Here is a 19526-nt window from a genome sequence, read left to right as displayed (position 1 = left end):
AATTTAGAATTTTGACATTTCTTTTTGAAAAAAAAAAACAAAAAAAATATGGATGCAAGTCAGCACATGCAGGTTCCATGAGAAAAAAACATGATTTAGCATGGGTTATAGACAGGGGTGCACATAAGTGGTAGGCATGCGCGCATGCGTACTGGACGTAGAGAAACGCGCTGGCCCTCAACGGCTTCCATACGCATTTGCGTACCGATGGCTAACCACTGCATTTGCGGCGGACACGAGAAAATAACTTCGCAAAATGTCGAAGAGGCAGGCCACACTGAGTAATTACTTCCGTGTTCCCCCACCCCCGTCAAAAGACAGACAGACGACAGAGACGTCACCGGAGCTACCGAAAAAAAGGACTTTTGCTGAAAAGTGGCAACAGGTGGTACCGTGGCTAGAAGCAAATGATGCTCGCACGGAAATGCGGTACAAAATGTGCCGTGAGAATCCCAATGTCGCCGATAAGAGCAGCGCATTTTATGTAGGGTCAAAGAATTTCAGCCATCCAAACTTTGAAAAGCACGAAAAAAACAGAGAGCATGTGGCAATTAAGCAAACTATCGATGTCAGACAGGAGCCCACTCGCCCGATGGACAAGTGGCGGAACAGGGCGGAATAAAGGTAATGAACAGCGACATGCACTGAAAAACTTGTTTTTGCTCGCATTTTACAAAGCTAAACATGCACGTTCAATGAGGTCTTATGAGGAGGACGTCCCACTTTTAAAAAGGCTTCAAGTTAATGTGGGAGCCGCATAATGCCCTTTATTTTTAATTGGTGCTTTTATGTTTATTTCTTTACATTTCACTTCAAAGTAATGGCAATTTTGTTGTGCCAGTTGATGTTAATCAAGCATTAATTCTTAATATATTTAATTAAAGTTAACTGGCTCTAAGCAAAGCTTGTCATAAATTTATTGCATCAGGCGGGTTGGCTCTCAAGCTCAATGAGGACCAAGTCACATCTCCAGGTCCTCCTCTGAGAACCTGGGCAAAAAAATTATGTGCACCCCTGGTTATAGAAATTAGAGCGCTTACTACACATATTACACATATTTGACTTTTCTTTTCACAAATTTGAAAAAAAGGCTTTATTAGGACCTTATTTTTAAAATTTTGGGATTCTCTGATAATTGCTTCATGTTGCAGGTATTTAAGGGCTAAGCAACATTACTCCGTGTGACCCTCTACTTTCAATTTTCTAAAATGGCGACAATCAACAAAAAAAAAAGGCCGACGCTTCAAGGATAGATGGAAATTGGACTATTTCTTCACTAAAATACGCAACAACTGTGTCTTGCCTCATTTACAAAGAGACAGTCGCTGTTTTTAAAGATTTAGATGAGGCGATATTACCAAACAAAACACGCTGACATGTACGACAAGATTACAGGGAAGACACTGTACGCAGCGAGAAATTGAAGCAACTTGAAGCTAGTTAAATTTTACAGCAGTAGTATTTCGCAAGAGCCCGAGAGTCGAAAGAGAACCCCGCAAAGGCTAGTTGCGAGATTGTTGAAATTATTTATTAAAAAAAATAATAAAGCAAATGTGACATACTGAATAGCTTGCTAATTTTTGCTTAAATATATTGTTCTATGTAAAGGACGTCAGCCAAAGTCGGCCCCCCACATTTTTACCACGCCAAATCTGGCCCCCTTTGCAAAAAGTTTGGACACCCCTGATTTAGAGTGTTCAACCAGCCTACCATCAGTGTTGTTAATCTTACTTTAATAAAGTAATTAATTATAGTTACAAATTACTTCTCCCAAAAAGTAATTGCGTTAGTAACTCAGTTACCTGAATGTAAGACTAAGTTGGCAAAGTAACCAGTGATAATTTTCATGTTTTGTTCTTTTTTTTTCCTCAAAAAAAAAAAAAAAAAAAAAAACATACGTCACACTATGTGAAGTGTTTTTGGGACAATTGTCCCTAGCCCAATTCTTTACCCTAATTTATCCTTTACCCTGAATCAACCGTTAAAAGTTGTTAAAATTGCTCCCATTATTACATTAGTTCCCTTCTGTCTACTTTTGACATGTGGAAGTTTTAAAACTGTTTCATTATTTAAAGATAGATTCAAGTCAAGATTTTGCCGATTTAGGAATATTTTAGATAAAATGTTACTTAGGTTCGCTAGGAAGGTTCTCTACAACAGAGCCTTCCTAAGAAGTCTACTGCTTTAAGATGGTGGCTGTTTACCAGCGCATCTAGTTCCTATACTGTACATGTTGCAAACTCCGCCGTGTCTGTCATTTCGCATCTAGTTCTATGTATATGTGATATCTACCATGTCTACCATATCTACCATATCATGTGGGCGTAGTTTGTAGGCTAAAGGCTACAGTCAGGTATTATTGGAGCCACCGAGCATCGCGTTTGCTCGGCGTCACAACTTTTTTGCCTCCTCCCAATTCCTGCTCTGCTCTGTCGTCTCGGTGAGTCCGTCTCCCTCAGACTTCTATCGGATCATTCAACCAATATAGCAACGCATAGTAACGCACGCCTTTCCATCCTCAGTAACGGCATTGCCAAAATGAGAAAAGTAATTAATTAGATTACTCACTACTGAAAAAAATAACGCCATTAGTAACGCCCTTAAATTCTAACGCCGTTATTAACAACACTGCCTACCATGCATGTTTTTTTGGGATGTGGGAGGACAACAGAGTACCCAGAGAAAACCCACGCAGGCACAAGGAGACAGGCATGAAAATGGGTCAGGGGTTAAAAAGGTGAGAAGGGTGTGGAGGAAATATGTTCCAGTACACTGTACACCCCAACAAAATATTGAGCTCTGTCGACCCACACTGTGTTTCAGCAGGGCCGTGCAGAGACTGGTGGAGGGGCGGGTGCTCGTAGATCAAAAGAAGCACATGAACAAGTATTTAATACACCTTAAAACAACATAACTTCAATTTTAACCAGCTTTAGATAATAATTGGCTGCGACTGTGACATACTTTAATTGGGAGGGGGCAACAGTGAATAGAAATCAAAACTGTCATCAACACTTTCTGGCTGTGACTTAGTCTGCCTCTTTTCTTCCTTCAACCTCTGCATCAAAACTTCCTTCCTCAACTTGTTCATCTGAGAACAAACCACATCAGATGGTCACTGAACCACCAACAGCACAGTTTTCTCAAAACTATTATTTCATTATTATCCATACTTAACAACTCTAGCACCTAATGATTAATAAAGCAATGACATAAAATCTTATAGTAAAATAACATTGCAATTGTGTTTATAATTGTATTTAATACCCGACTATCCTTGCAAACTTGTTCTTACCAGGTCTGCTATTCACCCAGCTGATGAGGTATCCACTGCCTTTAGCAGCCTCATCCAACTCCTGTTTTTATCCCTCAATCTCCTTTCCCTACGAGGCATGTCTATGTAATGAAATATAAATATTAAAAAAAAAAAAAAAAAAAACAGACTCCCCAGTGGCTTTTAGTTTTAAAACTTTCTTAATTTCTTTCTCTCTCAATAACGATGGAGGTAGATTTGTGTTTTTATTATTCAATCAAAAAACAAAGTTACTTCTATCAAAAACAAAGTTGCTTCAATCAAAATACAGTATATACTTTTAATCCCAAAAAAGTCACTTCAATTAAAAAAAATTGTTTTTGATTGCAAAAATAAATTTGAGACAAAAAAAGCATTTGAAAACTATTTTTCTTGATTGAAACAAATTTTTCCATTGAAGTAATGTTGTTTTGCGTTTGGGCCACATTTTGGCTAGGACATTTGTGTCTTTATTATTCAATCAAATAAGTTGCTTCAAACAAAAAAATATATATAAAAAGAAAAACTTTGCACATGTGTCAATCACCGTTTAACAAAGCCTGAGAGGGTTTGAGTAGACTCACTATGAAGCATTTAATAAAGCCAAGCATTTTCTTACTACTTTATTCTTGTTTAAAAATTAATTCGGCGGGGCAGTAACATGTTTAAAACTTATCATAATTCTTACATTTTGAAGTGCTTGAAAACCATTTATAAATGATACTTTGGTGAAAAAAGTGAAAAAACATGTCTTATATATATGTATCTTTTTTCCAATGTAAAATCTGAATAAATACATTGAACACGCACAAAAAAATGGGGGGGGGCTTCTTCGCGGTTTTCACTTATTGCGGCGGGTTCTGGTCCCCATTAACCGTGAAAAACGAGGGATCCATGTATGTCTGAAAAGCTTTAAGAAGCAAGAGTCATTCCCACCACTCGTCGGGCCGGTGTTGTGCCGACACCGGCCGTCAGCTCAAGTCCCAGCCGAAAATAACGCGTCTCAGGTGGACGACGGGAGCGATACGAGGCACCCCAGTCAAGCGGCTCACTTCACCGCAGTCCTCCATCCGAGAGCATGCCGCTTAATTTGACTCAACAGTGTGTTTCTTCGTTTATATTACCGCTAAATACACAAGCTTGACGCCAATTTAACGGGAGCTATTTTTTTTCTCATGGGAGATTTGGCTAGCTCTGGCAGTATTCAACGCAAGCTGCAACGAATGGCAGTAACTTTTTTATATCGCAAAATGTGAAAACGATTGAAACCATTACTCACCAAATTCAATCTGCTGGCAAATACAGGCAAGTGTGTATGCTGCGCTCTGGTCTGCCCCGGTGTGGATAAGGCCTGCTTTTTTTTCCCGCAGCTTTGCAATGCAACCAAAGTTAACGTAAGGAGTGCGTGCGTTTGGAATAATGGAACGCAGCTTGGGCCGATGATTGGTTCTCGTCAGCGAAGCATCTAGAAGGATTTGCTGACTGTCCAAGTGTCCCTTTTTTAAAGAACCGATTTCTTAAGTGCTCAGTTTACGTACTAAGTTAATCACATGATGATAATAATAATAATAATTAAATAAAACCTCCCGACCCCCCCCCCCCCCAAAAGAATTTCTCCTCGGATCTACGCAATTCACGTAGGTCGCCCTTTTTGACTTCAAAACGGCGAATTTCGCCGAAAGGTGAGAGATTTTCATGCCTGAGGAGAACATGCAAACTCCACACAGGAAGGCCTGAATTTTGGATAAACCCTCCCATAGCAAAAAATCTGCTCATCTGTTGCTTAATCTTGTCTCGTGGGACGAATTTGATCATCTCAAATTCATCTCATTCTCTGCTTATTTGCTTCTGACTTTGTGATGTTGTGAAGTGATGAGTCAAAATGAGCAAAGACATCATTGAGACAAAGGACATTGATTTGAGAAAACCAGATTTGAGCAATATTTGAGAAGTGAAATTCTCATCATTAAAGTACTTGTACTTGTATAGTAACTTTCAGGCACTCAAAGGACTTTGACAGTACATCCTCATCTACCTACCGGTGACACAGCAATGTGGGGTCAGTGTCTTGCTCAAGGATAGAGAATTGAACTCACAGCCTCTGGGTTGGTAAACAACAGCTCTACCACTGAGCCACACACGGGCTCAGATGCACTCTACTCGATGTGACGTGACACATCAATGAAGCAACTTCAGAAAGATCGTGTAGCAGCAATGAAGCAAATTTGATACTTCAAAAAAACTTCCAAATCGCAGACATTTTGCCTGTAAGCCAGTACATTTAGCGAAACAGCATCAGCCAGGGTGTTGCTTCTTGCCGTGTTTTGATTACGTCATCAAACAAGAGGACGAAGGTTCTTCACACTACTTTGAGGTAAACTTTTGGTCTTCAAAACCAAAAACCAATAATGCATTTGTACACTTGGCCGATAGTTTTCTGCGCCAAATTTTTGGTCAGATCTCTAATTTTTACATTGAACTAGATGAACGATATGAACCAGATATTATTTAATTATTTCACGTTTTATAATTTTTACTCATATTTTGGCATGAGATGAATTAAAACGGGATTGGGCATGTTAGGGCAGACACTACTCTTTCTTACAATGAAAGAATCTTGAGAACCCAAAATGAGCAATTGCAGACTGGAAGGAGATCAAATTGAGAAATATTTGTGACCGGAACAATAAACTGTCGGGTTTAGAGATGTCCCGATTGATCGGGTCCGATCACATCATTTTCAAAGTATCGGAATCGGCAAAAAAATATCGGCCATGCCTTTTTTTAATATGTATATATTTTATTAAATCGTTTTCTAATTGTATTTAACGTTACAGACATAATATGTTACACTTATCCAGAGTCTTTAGTTTAGGCTTAACGAAGGGTTATCAAATATATCACGATAACGACGGCGATTAATTTATTAATTAACGTGTCACGTTAAAATATTTAACGCTATTAATATAAATGCTGCACGGTCCTCTCACTCATTGTCGCACGCAATCTGTTATGACACCGCTTTACCTATAAAGAGAGATAATAGGCAGCACAAAATGCGTAGAGTGAATTTTGGCAGCCTTCGAATTTTTCTTCAATTGGCTAAAACCTTGCAATCCCTCTCCCTATGAATAAAAATATCATAGGAAGCAATGTGGGGAAGCAAGGTGGCAATAGATCGATGTCTTAACACCTTAACTTATTTCCCAAAGCAGAGAAGATATATCCAATGGTAGCATGACGCACAGTCATGGTTTTACTTCCCATCATGGTTTCACTTCCCATCATGCATTGGGGCATGCTGCAGTATCATTTACTGAAAGCTCAACAAATACACTAGATGGCAATATTTCGTCACAAAACACAAAGTCACAAGTCTTTCTATCCGTGGATCCCTCTCACAGAAAGAATGTTAAAAATGTAAATGCCATCTTGAGGATTTATTGTCATAATAAACAAATACAGTACTTATGTACTGTATGTTGAATGCATATATTCGTTCGAGTTTTATTCATTTTTTTCTTATGCATTGCCAAAATGTATATGATCGGGAAAAATTATCGGGAATGATTGGAATTGAATCGGGAGCAAAAAAAAAAGCAATCGGATCGGGAAATATCGGGATCGGCAGATACTCAAACTAAAACAATCAGGATCGGATCGGAAGCAGAAAAACATGATCGGAACAACCCTAGTAGGGTTGCTTGGCAAGATCAGGAAAAGAGGCAGCTTTGAGGCAGAAATAAGAAATAAAATACTTTGCTTGTCCATATCTTTCACTGAGGCATGACCGAGATCATGAGTCCAAGTAAGGAGATCAAATTGAGACGTATTTGAGATCAACACAGGATCTCATAGTTGTCTCTTGGTGAGATCTTGAAAGGAGACTGCTGTGAGACTTTATTGAGAAATCATTCCAGTAGAACTATTCTCAAGACCTTCTCATGTAATGTTCACTGTGAGACTTACTTCTCACGAGACAAATTTGAGAACACTGAAAAAAACCACTCTGGTCTCGACTATTGCCGATTCACTTCTCAGAGATGTAAATGAGACATGAACAAGATCTCATCTTCAATTTTGCTTTGCTATGGGCTTGATCACAGAACTGTAAGGCTGACATGCTAACCACTCGTCCACCGTGCCACTAGTTTAGCAACTGTCAGCATTTATTATATGGGGCTTTGCATTAGTGATTGCCTAGTGCAGTGTTTTTAAACCGGTGTGCCGCGGTACACTAGTGTGCCGTGAGAGATCGTCAGGTGTCCCGCGAGAAATTATCCAATATCGCTTGCCTGGTACACCAGACTCACCGCTGTTCCAGCTATTGAGTCTGGCCACCATTCACGCGGATACAATTTCCAGGGCGGAGCAAGCCACAGCAAACAGACAGCGGAGTGGACCAATCAGCGACGGGCAGACGTGACGTTAGTAAAATGGCGAGGGCAGGACGAGAGACTTGCGTGCGGAAGTAAACATACGAAGAGAGCGGAGTTTATTCGACATGGCTAGCGCGAGACAGACTGTTGTCAATGACTCGTGTCGATGTGTTTTTGGTAATTTAAAACTGATTTTACCGTGGATTGGAACATATTCTCGGCTCTCCCGTTCACCATCTGTGTTGTTGAAGAGACGACTTTCGACGCGCAAGAGTGACGTTGCTCGTGAAGAACACGTCACGCAAATAAACAAATCTGATTTGTCGATTGATTTTGTACCTGCTCGAAAGGCCGTTAATGGGATGGTTCCTAGACTATTTCTCTCAGTGTTTGAAAAATACAGGGAGAATAGTCTGGCAGACCCAGGCAACAATATCGCATTTTAATTTTTTTAAGTCGTCGGGCGGAGTTGCAGTAGGAAGGAAAGAGGAGGTAGAACGTTGTAGTCGTGTGCAGATGAGCGAGGCATTGCTCTTGTCGCGTTCAATAACTGCTCGGATTTCTAGCCATCAGCTAACTTGCTGTCCGCTACAATGTGGACTCCAGCACGTCTACAGTACATCATTTGATTAGACTCGTCAAGAGTCAATATTCACGAAAGTGTCCTTTCCATTTTATCCATATGTGACAACAGTCAATCCTCTCCCTGTGTTTTATTCCAACACATTGTCAAGGGCAGCAAGGTGGCTGACAGCTAGAAATCTGAGCAGTTCTTGAACACGACACGAGCAGCTATCCTAAACGTCATCCCCAAACGCAACACCCGCAAAACAAGTCGATGGGCTATTTTGTTCGCCTTTATGAAAACAGGCAACTTTTTTGAGAAAAGCTACAAAGGTAAATGAGGAAAGCCCCCAAAGTTACCTTGTTGCTGAACTTGTTGCTAAATCCAAAGTCCCACACTCTGGCAGAGACCTTAATACTATCTGCCTGCAAAGCTATTGTCAGCAAGCTGCTCGGCCCTGATGCGGTTAAAGACATTGCTAAAGTCATTCTGGCTGATAATTCTGAGCTTTTCAAGCCTAACCGCTGTAAAAAAATAAAAACAGAGACTGAGAGCTGTTGATGAACATTCCTGCCAGGATATCAGCTTCTGGTTCATCCAAAGAGGCTCAAGTTTCACACTGAGTAAGTATAAATATTGAGAAACTATTTTAGGAATAAATATACTGTCCAGAAAGTAATTTTGGAAAATTTTTTGGTTTGTGGTGTGCCGGGAGATTTTTTCCAATGTAAAAACGTGCCGTGACTCAGAAAAGGTTGAAAAGCACTGGTCTAGTGACAGTGACAATCCACGTCATTACCCCGAGCCTCTATTGCATGCATAAAACATGGCGCCCTCCGTAGGTCAAAACATGTACTAAATATTATAAATTTTTAAATCAACAGCAATATTTTATGTGTTTCTAATAACATATTTTAGTAAAAGAGAACAACTGTGTCTTATCAACGCCTATAAGTCTTTAAGTCCTAGGTTCCCTTTAAATTCTGAAGACTGGCGAATCGTGGTTGGAGGAGGACTGTCGAGATCATACAAATATTCCAGTCGTATTGTTGAGCCATTTCACTGATGGGCACACCACGCTCATATTTTTCTATAATTTCCATCTCATTTTTAATGTCTGATATCGAAAGGATCAAATGTCGATCCTATTGTATGTCGAGGTACCATTGTAATTAAAAAATTAAATCGTGGCATATCGAAACGGTGATATATAATTACCCATATCATGATAGATTTTTCTCCATATCACACAGACCTAGTTAATAATAACAAAAAGAGAAAGAGATCACTTACCGATCAGTGCCATAAACCCAAGAAACACTGACGGTTTCAAAAATGACCACGATGACCAAAGGCAGTGTGGCGGAGTAATCATCAAACATGGCCACAAAGTAGTTGCCTGAACGTTGAGTGAACAGAAGACCAAGCAGAAAGCCTAAAGCGCAGCTGCACACTGAAAAACAAATATATGAGACAAATATTGAGACCTGAATTTCCACGGAATCCCATTCAATTTGGGTGGCTTACCAGTTAATAAGGTGCGGTGGCGTCCCAGCAGCTTGAAATTGTCCATGAGCGGTGTGAGGATTCCCTGCATGGTCCCAAACATGGTGCTCATGCCCAGGTTGAGCAACATGAGGAAAAATAGAACGGACCAGAAGGGGCTGGCTGGGAAGAGAGCCATCACCTCAGTGAACGCTATGAAAGCCAGTCCTGTACCTTCCACTCCCTGAATGTCAACATAGCAAACAAATGGAACATGACGATATTCATTGGTACGTATACTACACACAAAAAGTTAAGGATGTTTGACTTTTGACAGGAAATTCAGAACTTGAGAGAGTATGCTGACTGAATGGTGAATAAGCAACAAGTGTTTGAGGGGAAACCCACAACAATGAGCTTCTCACTTTTCACTGTCAGAGGTTTCATTTTAAATATAATGGAGTTGAACTTCAGTACATTAAAATGAAAGCTTTTTCTTGTGTTTTGGCTAAGGGTGTTACGGTACATGTATTTGTATTGAACCGTTTCAGTACGTGGTGCTCGGTTCGGAACGGAGGCGTACCGAACGAGTTTCTGACGTAATGTAACCCTTACTTTTCGAGGGTGTGAGTCAATCGGGTTACAGTTTCTTTGTGTAGATTATATTTTCTCCGTCTTCTCTACAAAAAAAGAGGCCCAACACGGTAGGACAGTATAACCCAGAAACGTCAACGGCGCGACAACTTGGCCCCTGCGAGAACGCAGTGAAACGCGGGCGTTAAAGTCAATCAGCCAATGCGCACCAGTCGCAGTGCGGCCGCGTGTTAGACGCGTCCCAGAAGCGGCTCAACACGACGCACGCGAAAAGAACGTCAGAGTTTATTATTTGACGCGAGACACGACCCTCCTGCGTCAATACTACTACCGGTAGCTAGGATGGGCTGACCGGAAGTCACTCGTGTAAAAATACGGTGGATCCGGTCCATTTTCAAACTAATATGCAATCGTAAACCACTTTTTGAGTCCATCAGATTCCTTGAGTGGTAGATCGGGGCACAGTTGACTTACTTGTCTTTGTTGATTTACTGCTGTCTTCTCTGCTATCATAATAACCAACACGGCCCCGTGTTCAATGAACGCAACACCTATACTGCATCCAGTGTTGTGCATGAACGCGTTCATATTTTGGGCAAACGTGAACTGAACACATCATATTTTTGTCGCATGAATGTTACTGCAAACTAGAGCTGTCCAGACAAGTCGACGTAGTCGACGTCATTGATGATGCAACTGCGTCGACGAGCACAACATCCCGTCGACGGTTAATGAAGGGTTGAAAAATATATGCGTGGAAAGTTGAGAATGATGCTCGGTATGCAAGCGGGGAAAGCGGCACAAAGCCCAAAAAGTGCACCAGGGTGGCCAAAACACTGACTTATTTCAACCAAACTCTGGTTTGTCCTTTCTCTTCAATGCCACGCTTGCATACCAGGCTGTACGTTTGCTGTGAATGAACACCCTGGAGGAACCACCCTGGATCCCGGAGGGGGGGGGGGGGGGGGGTGATGGCTGCTTTGCTGGGCGGCAGGGGGAGGGATGGGCTGCGTTTGACCCCCCACCCCCTCCCCGGGCTGGCTGGGTGGGGGCCGTGGCCCTGGGTTGGCGCCCGCGCGGCTTCTCCGCCCGTCTGCGTGGCTGTCGCGCGCCCGATGGGACTCGCGTGCCGCTGGATGCGGTAGGGCATGCTCGGGTTGGGGGTCCTGGTGCCGGGATTGGCGATGGGGCGGCGTAGGGTTGGTCGCCAACGGGCTTACATTCATAAGAGATTCACATGATTACTGGGTTCTAGATCACAGAACTGATTTGTGTACACTCTACCTCTTTCAATCACTTAGCTTATAGACACCCCCACCCCCGTCCCCCTCTTTCACTGGCCAATAGGCCCCCACATGGTGTAAACCGGAAATACATCTCGCTGACGATGGCACCAGCATTTTAATAATAAGTCTAGATGTTCTATGTATTTCTTATTGTTGTTTGTGTGTTTCTTTTCTTTCTTCTCTTGTGTTGCTTTTCCTGTGTCCCCCATAATCCCTTCCTGTTCGCTGCTTTGTCAAAATAAATAGGTATTTTGAATGATCACAATGGGAGTATATCAGACTCTCAATGTGAAACATTAAAACTGTTCAGGCAACCCGGGCACTTAAGACTTCCATTCTCTGTGTCAAACAGCTGAACAGGACAGGTTAAAATAAATAAATAAATAACTAAAGCGTCGTCACCCAGTTGTAATTTTGAAAGACGACAGGAGACAACAAGCTTGCAGATCGTAAGTCCATCTACCTAACTAACGACATGCTTTATTGTAGTTGCTAAGCCTGTCGCGATATGCAGTGAGCCCAATTATCGCAAGGTAAATAAAAATGAGGGGGGTAATTTTCACAGCTGAGATTTATTGCCGCTTGTGCACGTGTTGCTGGCATATCAGATTCCAGTTCCTTTCACAGACGTTTATTGGTCATCAACACGCCGTAGAATTAAAGTTTAGACAGACAATATAGGGAATCACCTCCTCAAATCCTGTAAACGTTAGCATTGCTACATTGAGGCTAATGAGAAAAAAAGACACCCTACTTTAGCCTGCTATAAAACATTGGCAATCTTCTCCAAAACGCAAACTTGCAGTTAAAAGGTGCTTTTTTGCAGAGTATCAAGCTTACACTTAGTGGTTTAGAAAACGTACTTCCGGTAAACATTTCAAACTAAAAGCACGTCATCTTCATCATATAAATAACAATTTCTGGAGTTAATCCTACATGCTTCAGAATTCAGTTTCTACACTAGGGATAGCTTTAAAATGACACCCTTTGTGAAAAATTTAGATTGGCAATGACTAATTATTATAATTATTATAATACTATTATATATTGTAGTATACTATAATTATTAGTGCTGTCAAATTTATACCAATAACAGGCAGTAATTAATTTTTTTAATTAATCACGTTAAAATATTTAACGCATTTAACACAAAACCACGATAAAAAACAAACAAACAAACAAACAAATATAATAGCGGGAAATTATCCAACTTGGAAACTCAATATGCCTGAGGCTGTCACGGCTGTGTTGTTTTAGCAAATAAGGCATCTTTTGCTAACCCTTACCCTAACCTTAATTTTTTTCAACAACGAGCTGTAGTTAAAAATTTTGAATTATTATTATGAAGAAGGAAGTAGGAACTGAACAATTAATTTTAAAATTTTTTAACTTGAAATTGAACTACTTCATGTAGAAAATGAACTTCCCCAAAACTGACTGCATCTCACTTGAAACTCATTTAAATATGCTTTAACTAAGCATTAAGTAAATATAAAATGAATACGAAACAAATTGACGTAAACAAACAAACAAACAAACAAATAACTAACTGAATGTAAACATGAACCAAAAGCATATACTGTAAGTCATAAGCTTAAGCAGACTCACAAACATTAACAAAATCTAAACTAAATTGCACCTGAAAAGGAATGTGGACTGGTATTTTGATCAAACAAACTAGGGGGCAGTGACGACTCTGCGACACAAAGACGCAATGACTGAGTAGCGGAATGGCCTCGCGTGCATATGGTGTTGGCGAAGACGGAAGGTGGAGACAAAAAATTCTGAATCCTGCCTCCAAAAAGGAAGAATTTGATTGCGGGGGATTGAAGGGGGCTTACTCCGCATGCATATCAAAGGCTCCCGCAGCGCGGGACCACACCGATGACGTCAGCACTCGTACACGTCACATTGTGTGTGCGCAGCGGTGCTACTAAACAAAAAACCCAGCAAATATGGCAGAATGTCGGCTTTAATTGACTGTTTTAATAATATTTTTAAATTAAATATGTTGAAAGTTTCCATTTTTGTGCCTTTCTGAACAATAGAAAAATGCCATTGCTTCGAGGGGGCGGGCATATTTTTTTCCGGGCTGAGGAACTTGGTGGGGTCAAAGTGCATCATTCGCTGTCGCCTTCTAAATCTTCACTGCCCACTAGGGCCTGGCATGAATACAACATCGTTTTCATGCGGAATTGCAACATTGTTCAAATGAAGACGGGCCCATATAAATGCAAATTTGAAATTTTTCGTATTCTCGGAGAGTCACCATGTAAACGGCCCCTAGAACTACCATTTGGTTTTGAAATTTGAAAAATAACTGATTTGGAAGGCATTCATATTTCATTTAAATGGTAATACCTTATATCCCTAGAAGACAACAGCACTACAGGTTATCTTGATAAACATTTTGTCTTAATCCTGTACTTGTTCAAACTAAACAGACAGTAATTTTTGCCTTTTTCGTGGATATCATCGTCCATATTTGGACTCAAAACTATCCATGGGGAGGACTAAGGAAAGTGTACATTTGTAGATAAATGTTCAACCCAGTATCTTTCGTCTGCTGTTTATTTAGTTTTCCTGCTCACTTGTCCAACACAGCATACTTCCATCAAACCTACATACAAACATTTCAGTTTTCTTCTAATGCTGCTTTCCTTTTTGATTACCGGTACTTAATATTGTTTTCATAGTCCAAACTTAAGTGTCCACCACATAGTAAAGAAACTTACACTTATTCTTCTCTCGTGTCAAATATGCAGCTATTGATGAAATACTCACTTTTTTTTTAAAGCTAAAGTAAAAGTACAGATACAGGGGCAAAAAATACTCAAGCAAAAGTACAAGAGTACCCGCTTTAAAATTTACTTTGCAAGTAAAATGAGAACGGATTTTCTCCCGATGCAAAAATGTGACGTATATTATATAACCGTGCAGAATAGAAAAAAAGTTTTTAAAAAAATAAAAATAAATAAATGGCTGCACTGTAAACAGAAGTTTTGGGTTTTTGGGAGCTTCTTAAAACTTATCTTAATGGCGGATTGCAAGTTTTTATCAGGTGCAGATCCCCACCTACTGTACAAGAGTGTGCTGCACCCATTTGAAGGTGTCAATGTTGTTTTTTATTTGTCAATATCTTGTTCACCTGCCTTAAACTTGCTTGTACTCTTGTTGCTCCCTCAAGTGCTCAATTACGGTATAGTTGCAAAAGGCTTATTGATTGCACTGGAAGGATGTAATCCAAACTATCAATTCACAATTAGAGAAAAACAAACAAAATTAATGTTAAACCCAGGCAACAATTTGAAAAGTTGAATAAAAAGCACGGATACGTGCTGTTAAATGTAGTGAAGTAATAGTAAAAAGTGCCATTTCATATTTGTCCACAACAAAAGTACAGATATACAAAAATGTACTGATGTACAGTAGCAAAGTACTTTTACTCCGTTACATTCCACCACTGCAAATATGGTCAACACATGCTGCCTCCATTTTTACGTCACCTTTTTCATCTCCTCCTCCAGATTGCAGTCGGTGATGTTGAGTTCCAGCGAAGCGCCATGGCGGTTGTACCACTCTCTGTAGTCCGATACAGAAAGGGAGCTTGGCTCAGTCATGTTGAACCCTGGCCACCCATGATGGACCTCTTCGTGGATCCAGATGTTGCTCAGAAGGTGAAGGTTCCTGAAAATAAACATATCTATCATAAGAATGCATGCACTTGGACATTTAAAAACAATGTGCACCCTTTTTTAAAATCATTAAAAGAATGTAACTTCTGGATTTTGATACATACTCAGCCACGCAGTCCTTCGCAATATTTTTGGCACGGAAACCCAGGATGACAAACACAACGAGTGAGGCCAAGACGGACGTCATGAAATTGATGCCTGAGACCAGCAGAGCGTCCCTGTGACAGTTGTTTTGGATTGGATTGTAGGAGGAATATGCAATGACAGAGCCGTAGCCCAGCCCTAGGGCAAAAAAAACTTGAGTGGCTGCCTGTCGCCACACCTGCATGTTACCCCACATCTCTAGCTGAAATAAAAGAGAGAAACATTGTACACACACATACAGTATATATGGCGGAAAACACAAACTGCTGTATTTTAAGCCAATAGAACTGTATATAAGAACTGTACATATATGTCTATATGCTGCCATACCAGATTCATGGTGCATTAAGCCCCTTAACTATTTTTTATTTGTCCGTTTTACCCTGGAAACCCCTGTATACAGACGTCGCGCAAAAGCTTTTGTTTCAACCTAGCCATAACAAGAAGGTAAGTAATCGTATTTATTATTTGAAATGTCTATAATTTTTAGCTTAGAAACATTAATTGATGTCTAATATTTAGTTTAAAAAAAAAAAAGACTTTAAAAAATTATTCACTCGCATATTTTAAACTTCTATTTTTATATATATGGCGTTTATATGGCGGAAAACACTAAGTTCCGCTCTGAGACCCCCCAATTTAGCCAACTTTCAAAATTGTCCTATATGCATGTGTGATACATCATTGGAAAGCTTAAAATCTCAATTTTCTGGGGGAATATACATTTTGGGCAGAAGGGCATTAAAAAAAAATATAACATTTTTTAAACAGCAAAACCCAATCTGGAGATGAGAGCACGCGAGAACAGAATTACAGACACCATGACTTTAATGAGATATTATCGCGCACTTACTTTGTTCCGATCCAAAAACTCCATATAGCATGTATCACTGAATGTCAAGACACAGCTGTGAATGGCCACAGCTGGATTTTTGGGGGATTTTATGGGTGAAAAATGATAACATAACAATGGTCACGATGCAGAAAAAGCAGACATCAAGGAGTGGTTGAGATTTTCTTTTTCATATATTTGCCCTTTTTAACTTTTTTTTTCCAACTTTTTTTTTGTTTGGATCAAGTATTTATCATCTAACATAAAGGAGAAAATGCAACAGTAACAAAAAAAAAATACAATTACTGTAATTTCCCGAATATAACGCGCACTTTTTTCCCCCAAAATCAACTTGTAAAATCATGGTGCCCATTATAAACGGGTACATGGATAGAGACAGAAATATATATATATATATATATATATACACACATATATAAACTTTTTTTTTTTTTTTTTTTTTAATTGACACGGCCATGTTGTGTTGAAGAAACGTATGCGGCGATCCGTTGCCGACCATTAGGGTACGTGACATCACCATTTTGTTTCGGTAATACTTCACTCTGATCGGCCGAATGATTTCGTCTGTGTTAAATTCTGCTTTTTCCACTCTTCATAAAGCACAGAATTTAGTTTCTTGAACTCATTTGAGTCAGACTTCCTGTGTGTGTCCGTCAACTATATCTGTCCCTCGGGAAACTCAAACCCAAATAACAATAGTTCCTATTGTTCCTGCCGCGTCGACAGCGGATTTTCGACTTACGTTCTCACTTTCATTTTTCCGTATCAATCCATGGAAGAAACATTTATTCATCATGATGAAACGAGCAAGTTATACAGCAGCCTTTAAAAGAAAAGTCACATCTGTTTTGTTTTCTCCTAGATTCTGGTAAGTTGGAGAAGTTGTCAAATCATATTATTACCGTAAATATTGTCAGTTTATGGTAATGTTTTGAACTACCAATATGCTATGCTTGTGCTGTGTTTCACCAGTCAGTAAAATGACATTTCTGTATCTTTACACGAGCCCTGTTTTCTTGTATTCTTCTATTTATTGGTGCTAGGGTGCGCGTTATAAATGGGTACAATTATTTTCCCTAGATTTTACAAGTAAATTTGGGGTGCGCATTATACACGGGTGCGCCTTATATTCGGGAAATTACGGTAAGCGATCATTATGAGGTAGATATCCGTGACTTTTTTACAGACGCAATTTTTTTCATTGTGACATAATTTGTTTAAAAGTTTAAAATATGTGAGTGAATAATTTTTTTAAGTGTTTTTTTTTTTTTTTTTAAACCGAAATATGAGCCATCAATGAATGGTTCTAGGCTAAAAACAACAGACATTTTGAATAATAAATATAATTAATTACCTTTGTTTTATGGCTGGGTTGAAACAAAAGCGGTTGCGCAACGTCTGTAAACGGGGGTTTTCAGGGTAAAACAGACAAATTAAAAATAGTTTGGGGGCTTAATGCGCCATGAATCTGCTAAGGCAGTATATAGACATATTGTTCCATCAAACACAACAGTTGTTTTATCTTAAAATACAGCAGTTTCTTTTAAAGAGGGGTGCAAGTGCAGAAACTGCTTTTTCAGTCTTGTCTGTGTTTTCCGCCATATATGTATATATATATTTCAATATTAATAGCAAACAAGATTTATTTTATTTTAGAAAGTTTTGCTCAATAAATTTAATCATTATTAAATGTTTTAAACTTTTAATTTTCTACAGTGGGGAGAACACGTATTTGATACACTGCCAATGGGAAAACCCATTGGGAGTGTATCAAATACTTGTTCTCCCCACTGTATATTTACTGTTAATTTTTATATTTTGCATTTTTCTTTAATATGTATGTCCTATATGTATTGATAAATGTAAATTCAGCGATTAAGAGTTATATGAGGAAAACTGAGTCCTTTAGCATCCAAACAAATGTGCAAGAAATATACCCATTATGAAAGGCGGGCTTACTCTGGGATAAAACATATACGCGATCCCTTCCATTGCGCCATCCAATGTCAAGCCTCTGATGAGAAAAATGAAGAGCACCACATAGGGAAAGACTGAGGAGAAGTACATAACCTGCAATTTGGAACAAGGAGAGCAAGAGAGTGAGTTCAGTGTTACACTGCTTTGTAGGAACATACAGTAGAAAACAATGGTGAGACAAGACTAACTTGCCAAGTATCTTGTACATGGTAAAATTCAGGCTGGCTTGCCAGAGTAGGCATTGACGTTACTCGACGTCCTAAATTGATTGGACGTGTACTAGTGACAAACCACCAGTAAAAAACGTTTCACATGGCATATTGAGTTTTGCCATGGTCCATTCATAACAGCACATTATACAAATGCATATGGGTAAAATGTCGGTTGCAAATTCTCTTCTTGTTCACCTTTGCAGATGACTTGATGCCCTTTATCATGGCTAAAGTCACAATGGTCCACGCAGCCAATAAGCAGCCCGTCATGACCGAATTAAACTCTCCGGATTCCTCGATGGAATTGGAGATGTTCAGAGCTTTCCGAAACCAGAAATAAGAAGTTGCCGAACTCCTTGCGCATTCGTTTACTGCAGATTAGAGCAGAAAAATATTCACAAACTGTGAAATTAAAACTCTTGTCTGAACAAGCACACTTTACCTGTTTCATTGGTGGACACGTCAATGGGGCAGTTTTCCCACGGCAAAGGATACTGGAAGGAGTTTCCCATGTAGAAAAGGCTCCAAGCAATTATCACATTGTAGTACAGAGCTACATAAAAGCAAACCTGAGGAGAAATTTAAAAAAAACTTTGTAATTAACCCTTTAATGCCTGAATTGCATTTAACTCTTTCAGCGCCCTTGATGTTCAACAAACATGTGGTGACCAATCATCCTTCTTCTGTAAATTAAAATGAGTTTATTACTAGATGTCCATTTGCTGCCAGCCCTACCACGTCAAATTGTTTGGATGTGTAGTGCTATCAATGGCAGCCTAGGACTAAAATTATTGGAGAAATTGCATTAGTGCATTAAAATCATATTGGTAAAAAATACTAATGAAAAATAAAACTCAAAATTAGAAAATACTTAAACAAAACATAAAATGATAAAATGTAAATATAAAATATTTAAAATATACTGTATATAAAGGTGTATATACTAGTATACGTGTGTGTGTTTATTTTAAACTAAAGGAAGGAATTTATTTATGAATTCTTTTTATTTACCTTCATATTTTCAACAAACTATTTCTTTAATAT

General features: G+C 39.3%; 1 protein-coding gene across 1 annotated transcript in view; it reads right to left on the bottom strand.

Annotated features, from left to right (window-relative positions):
• The window catches only part of slc6a16a (solute carrier family 6 member 16a), a 66466-nt gene that overhangs the window by 15944 nt on the left and 30996 nt on the right, over positions 1-19526 (bottom strand). The window contains exons 4-10 of the mRNA XM_057817598.1: positions 18925-19051; positions 18678-18853; positions 18253-18363; positions 15401-15642; positions 15108-15288; positions 9764-9965; positions 9530-9689 (exon numbers count right to left, since the gene is read on the bottom strand). Coding sequence (XP_057673581.1) covers positions 9530-9689; positions 9764-9965; positions 15108-15288; positions 15401-15642; positions 18253-18363; positions 18678-18853; positions 18925-19051 — 1199 coding nt within the window. The remainder of the gene's footprint in view (positions 1-9529; positions 9690-9763; positions 9966-15107; positions 15289-15400; positions 15643-18252; positions 18364-18677; positions 18854-18924; positions 19052-19526) is intronic.

Source organism: Corythoichthys intestinalis, chromosome 16 (genome assembly GCF_030265065.1).
Source record: "Corythoichthys intestinalis isolate RoL2023-P3 chromosome 16, ASM3026506v1, whole genome shotgun sequence".
Classification (NCBI taxonomy): domain Eukaryota; kingdom Metazoa; phylum Chordata; class Actinopteri; order Syngnathiformes; family Syngnathidae; genus Corythoichthys; species Corythoichthys intestinalis.
Note: the sequence above shows the minus strand (reverse complement) of the source record. Positions and strands in the feature narration are given on the sequence as shown.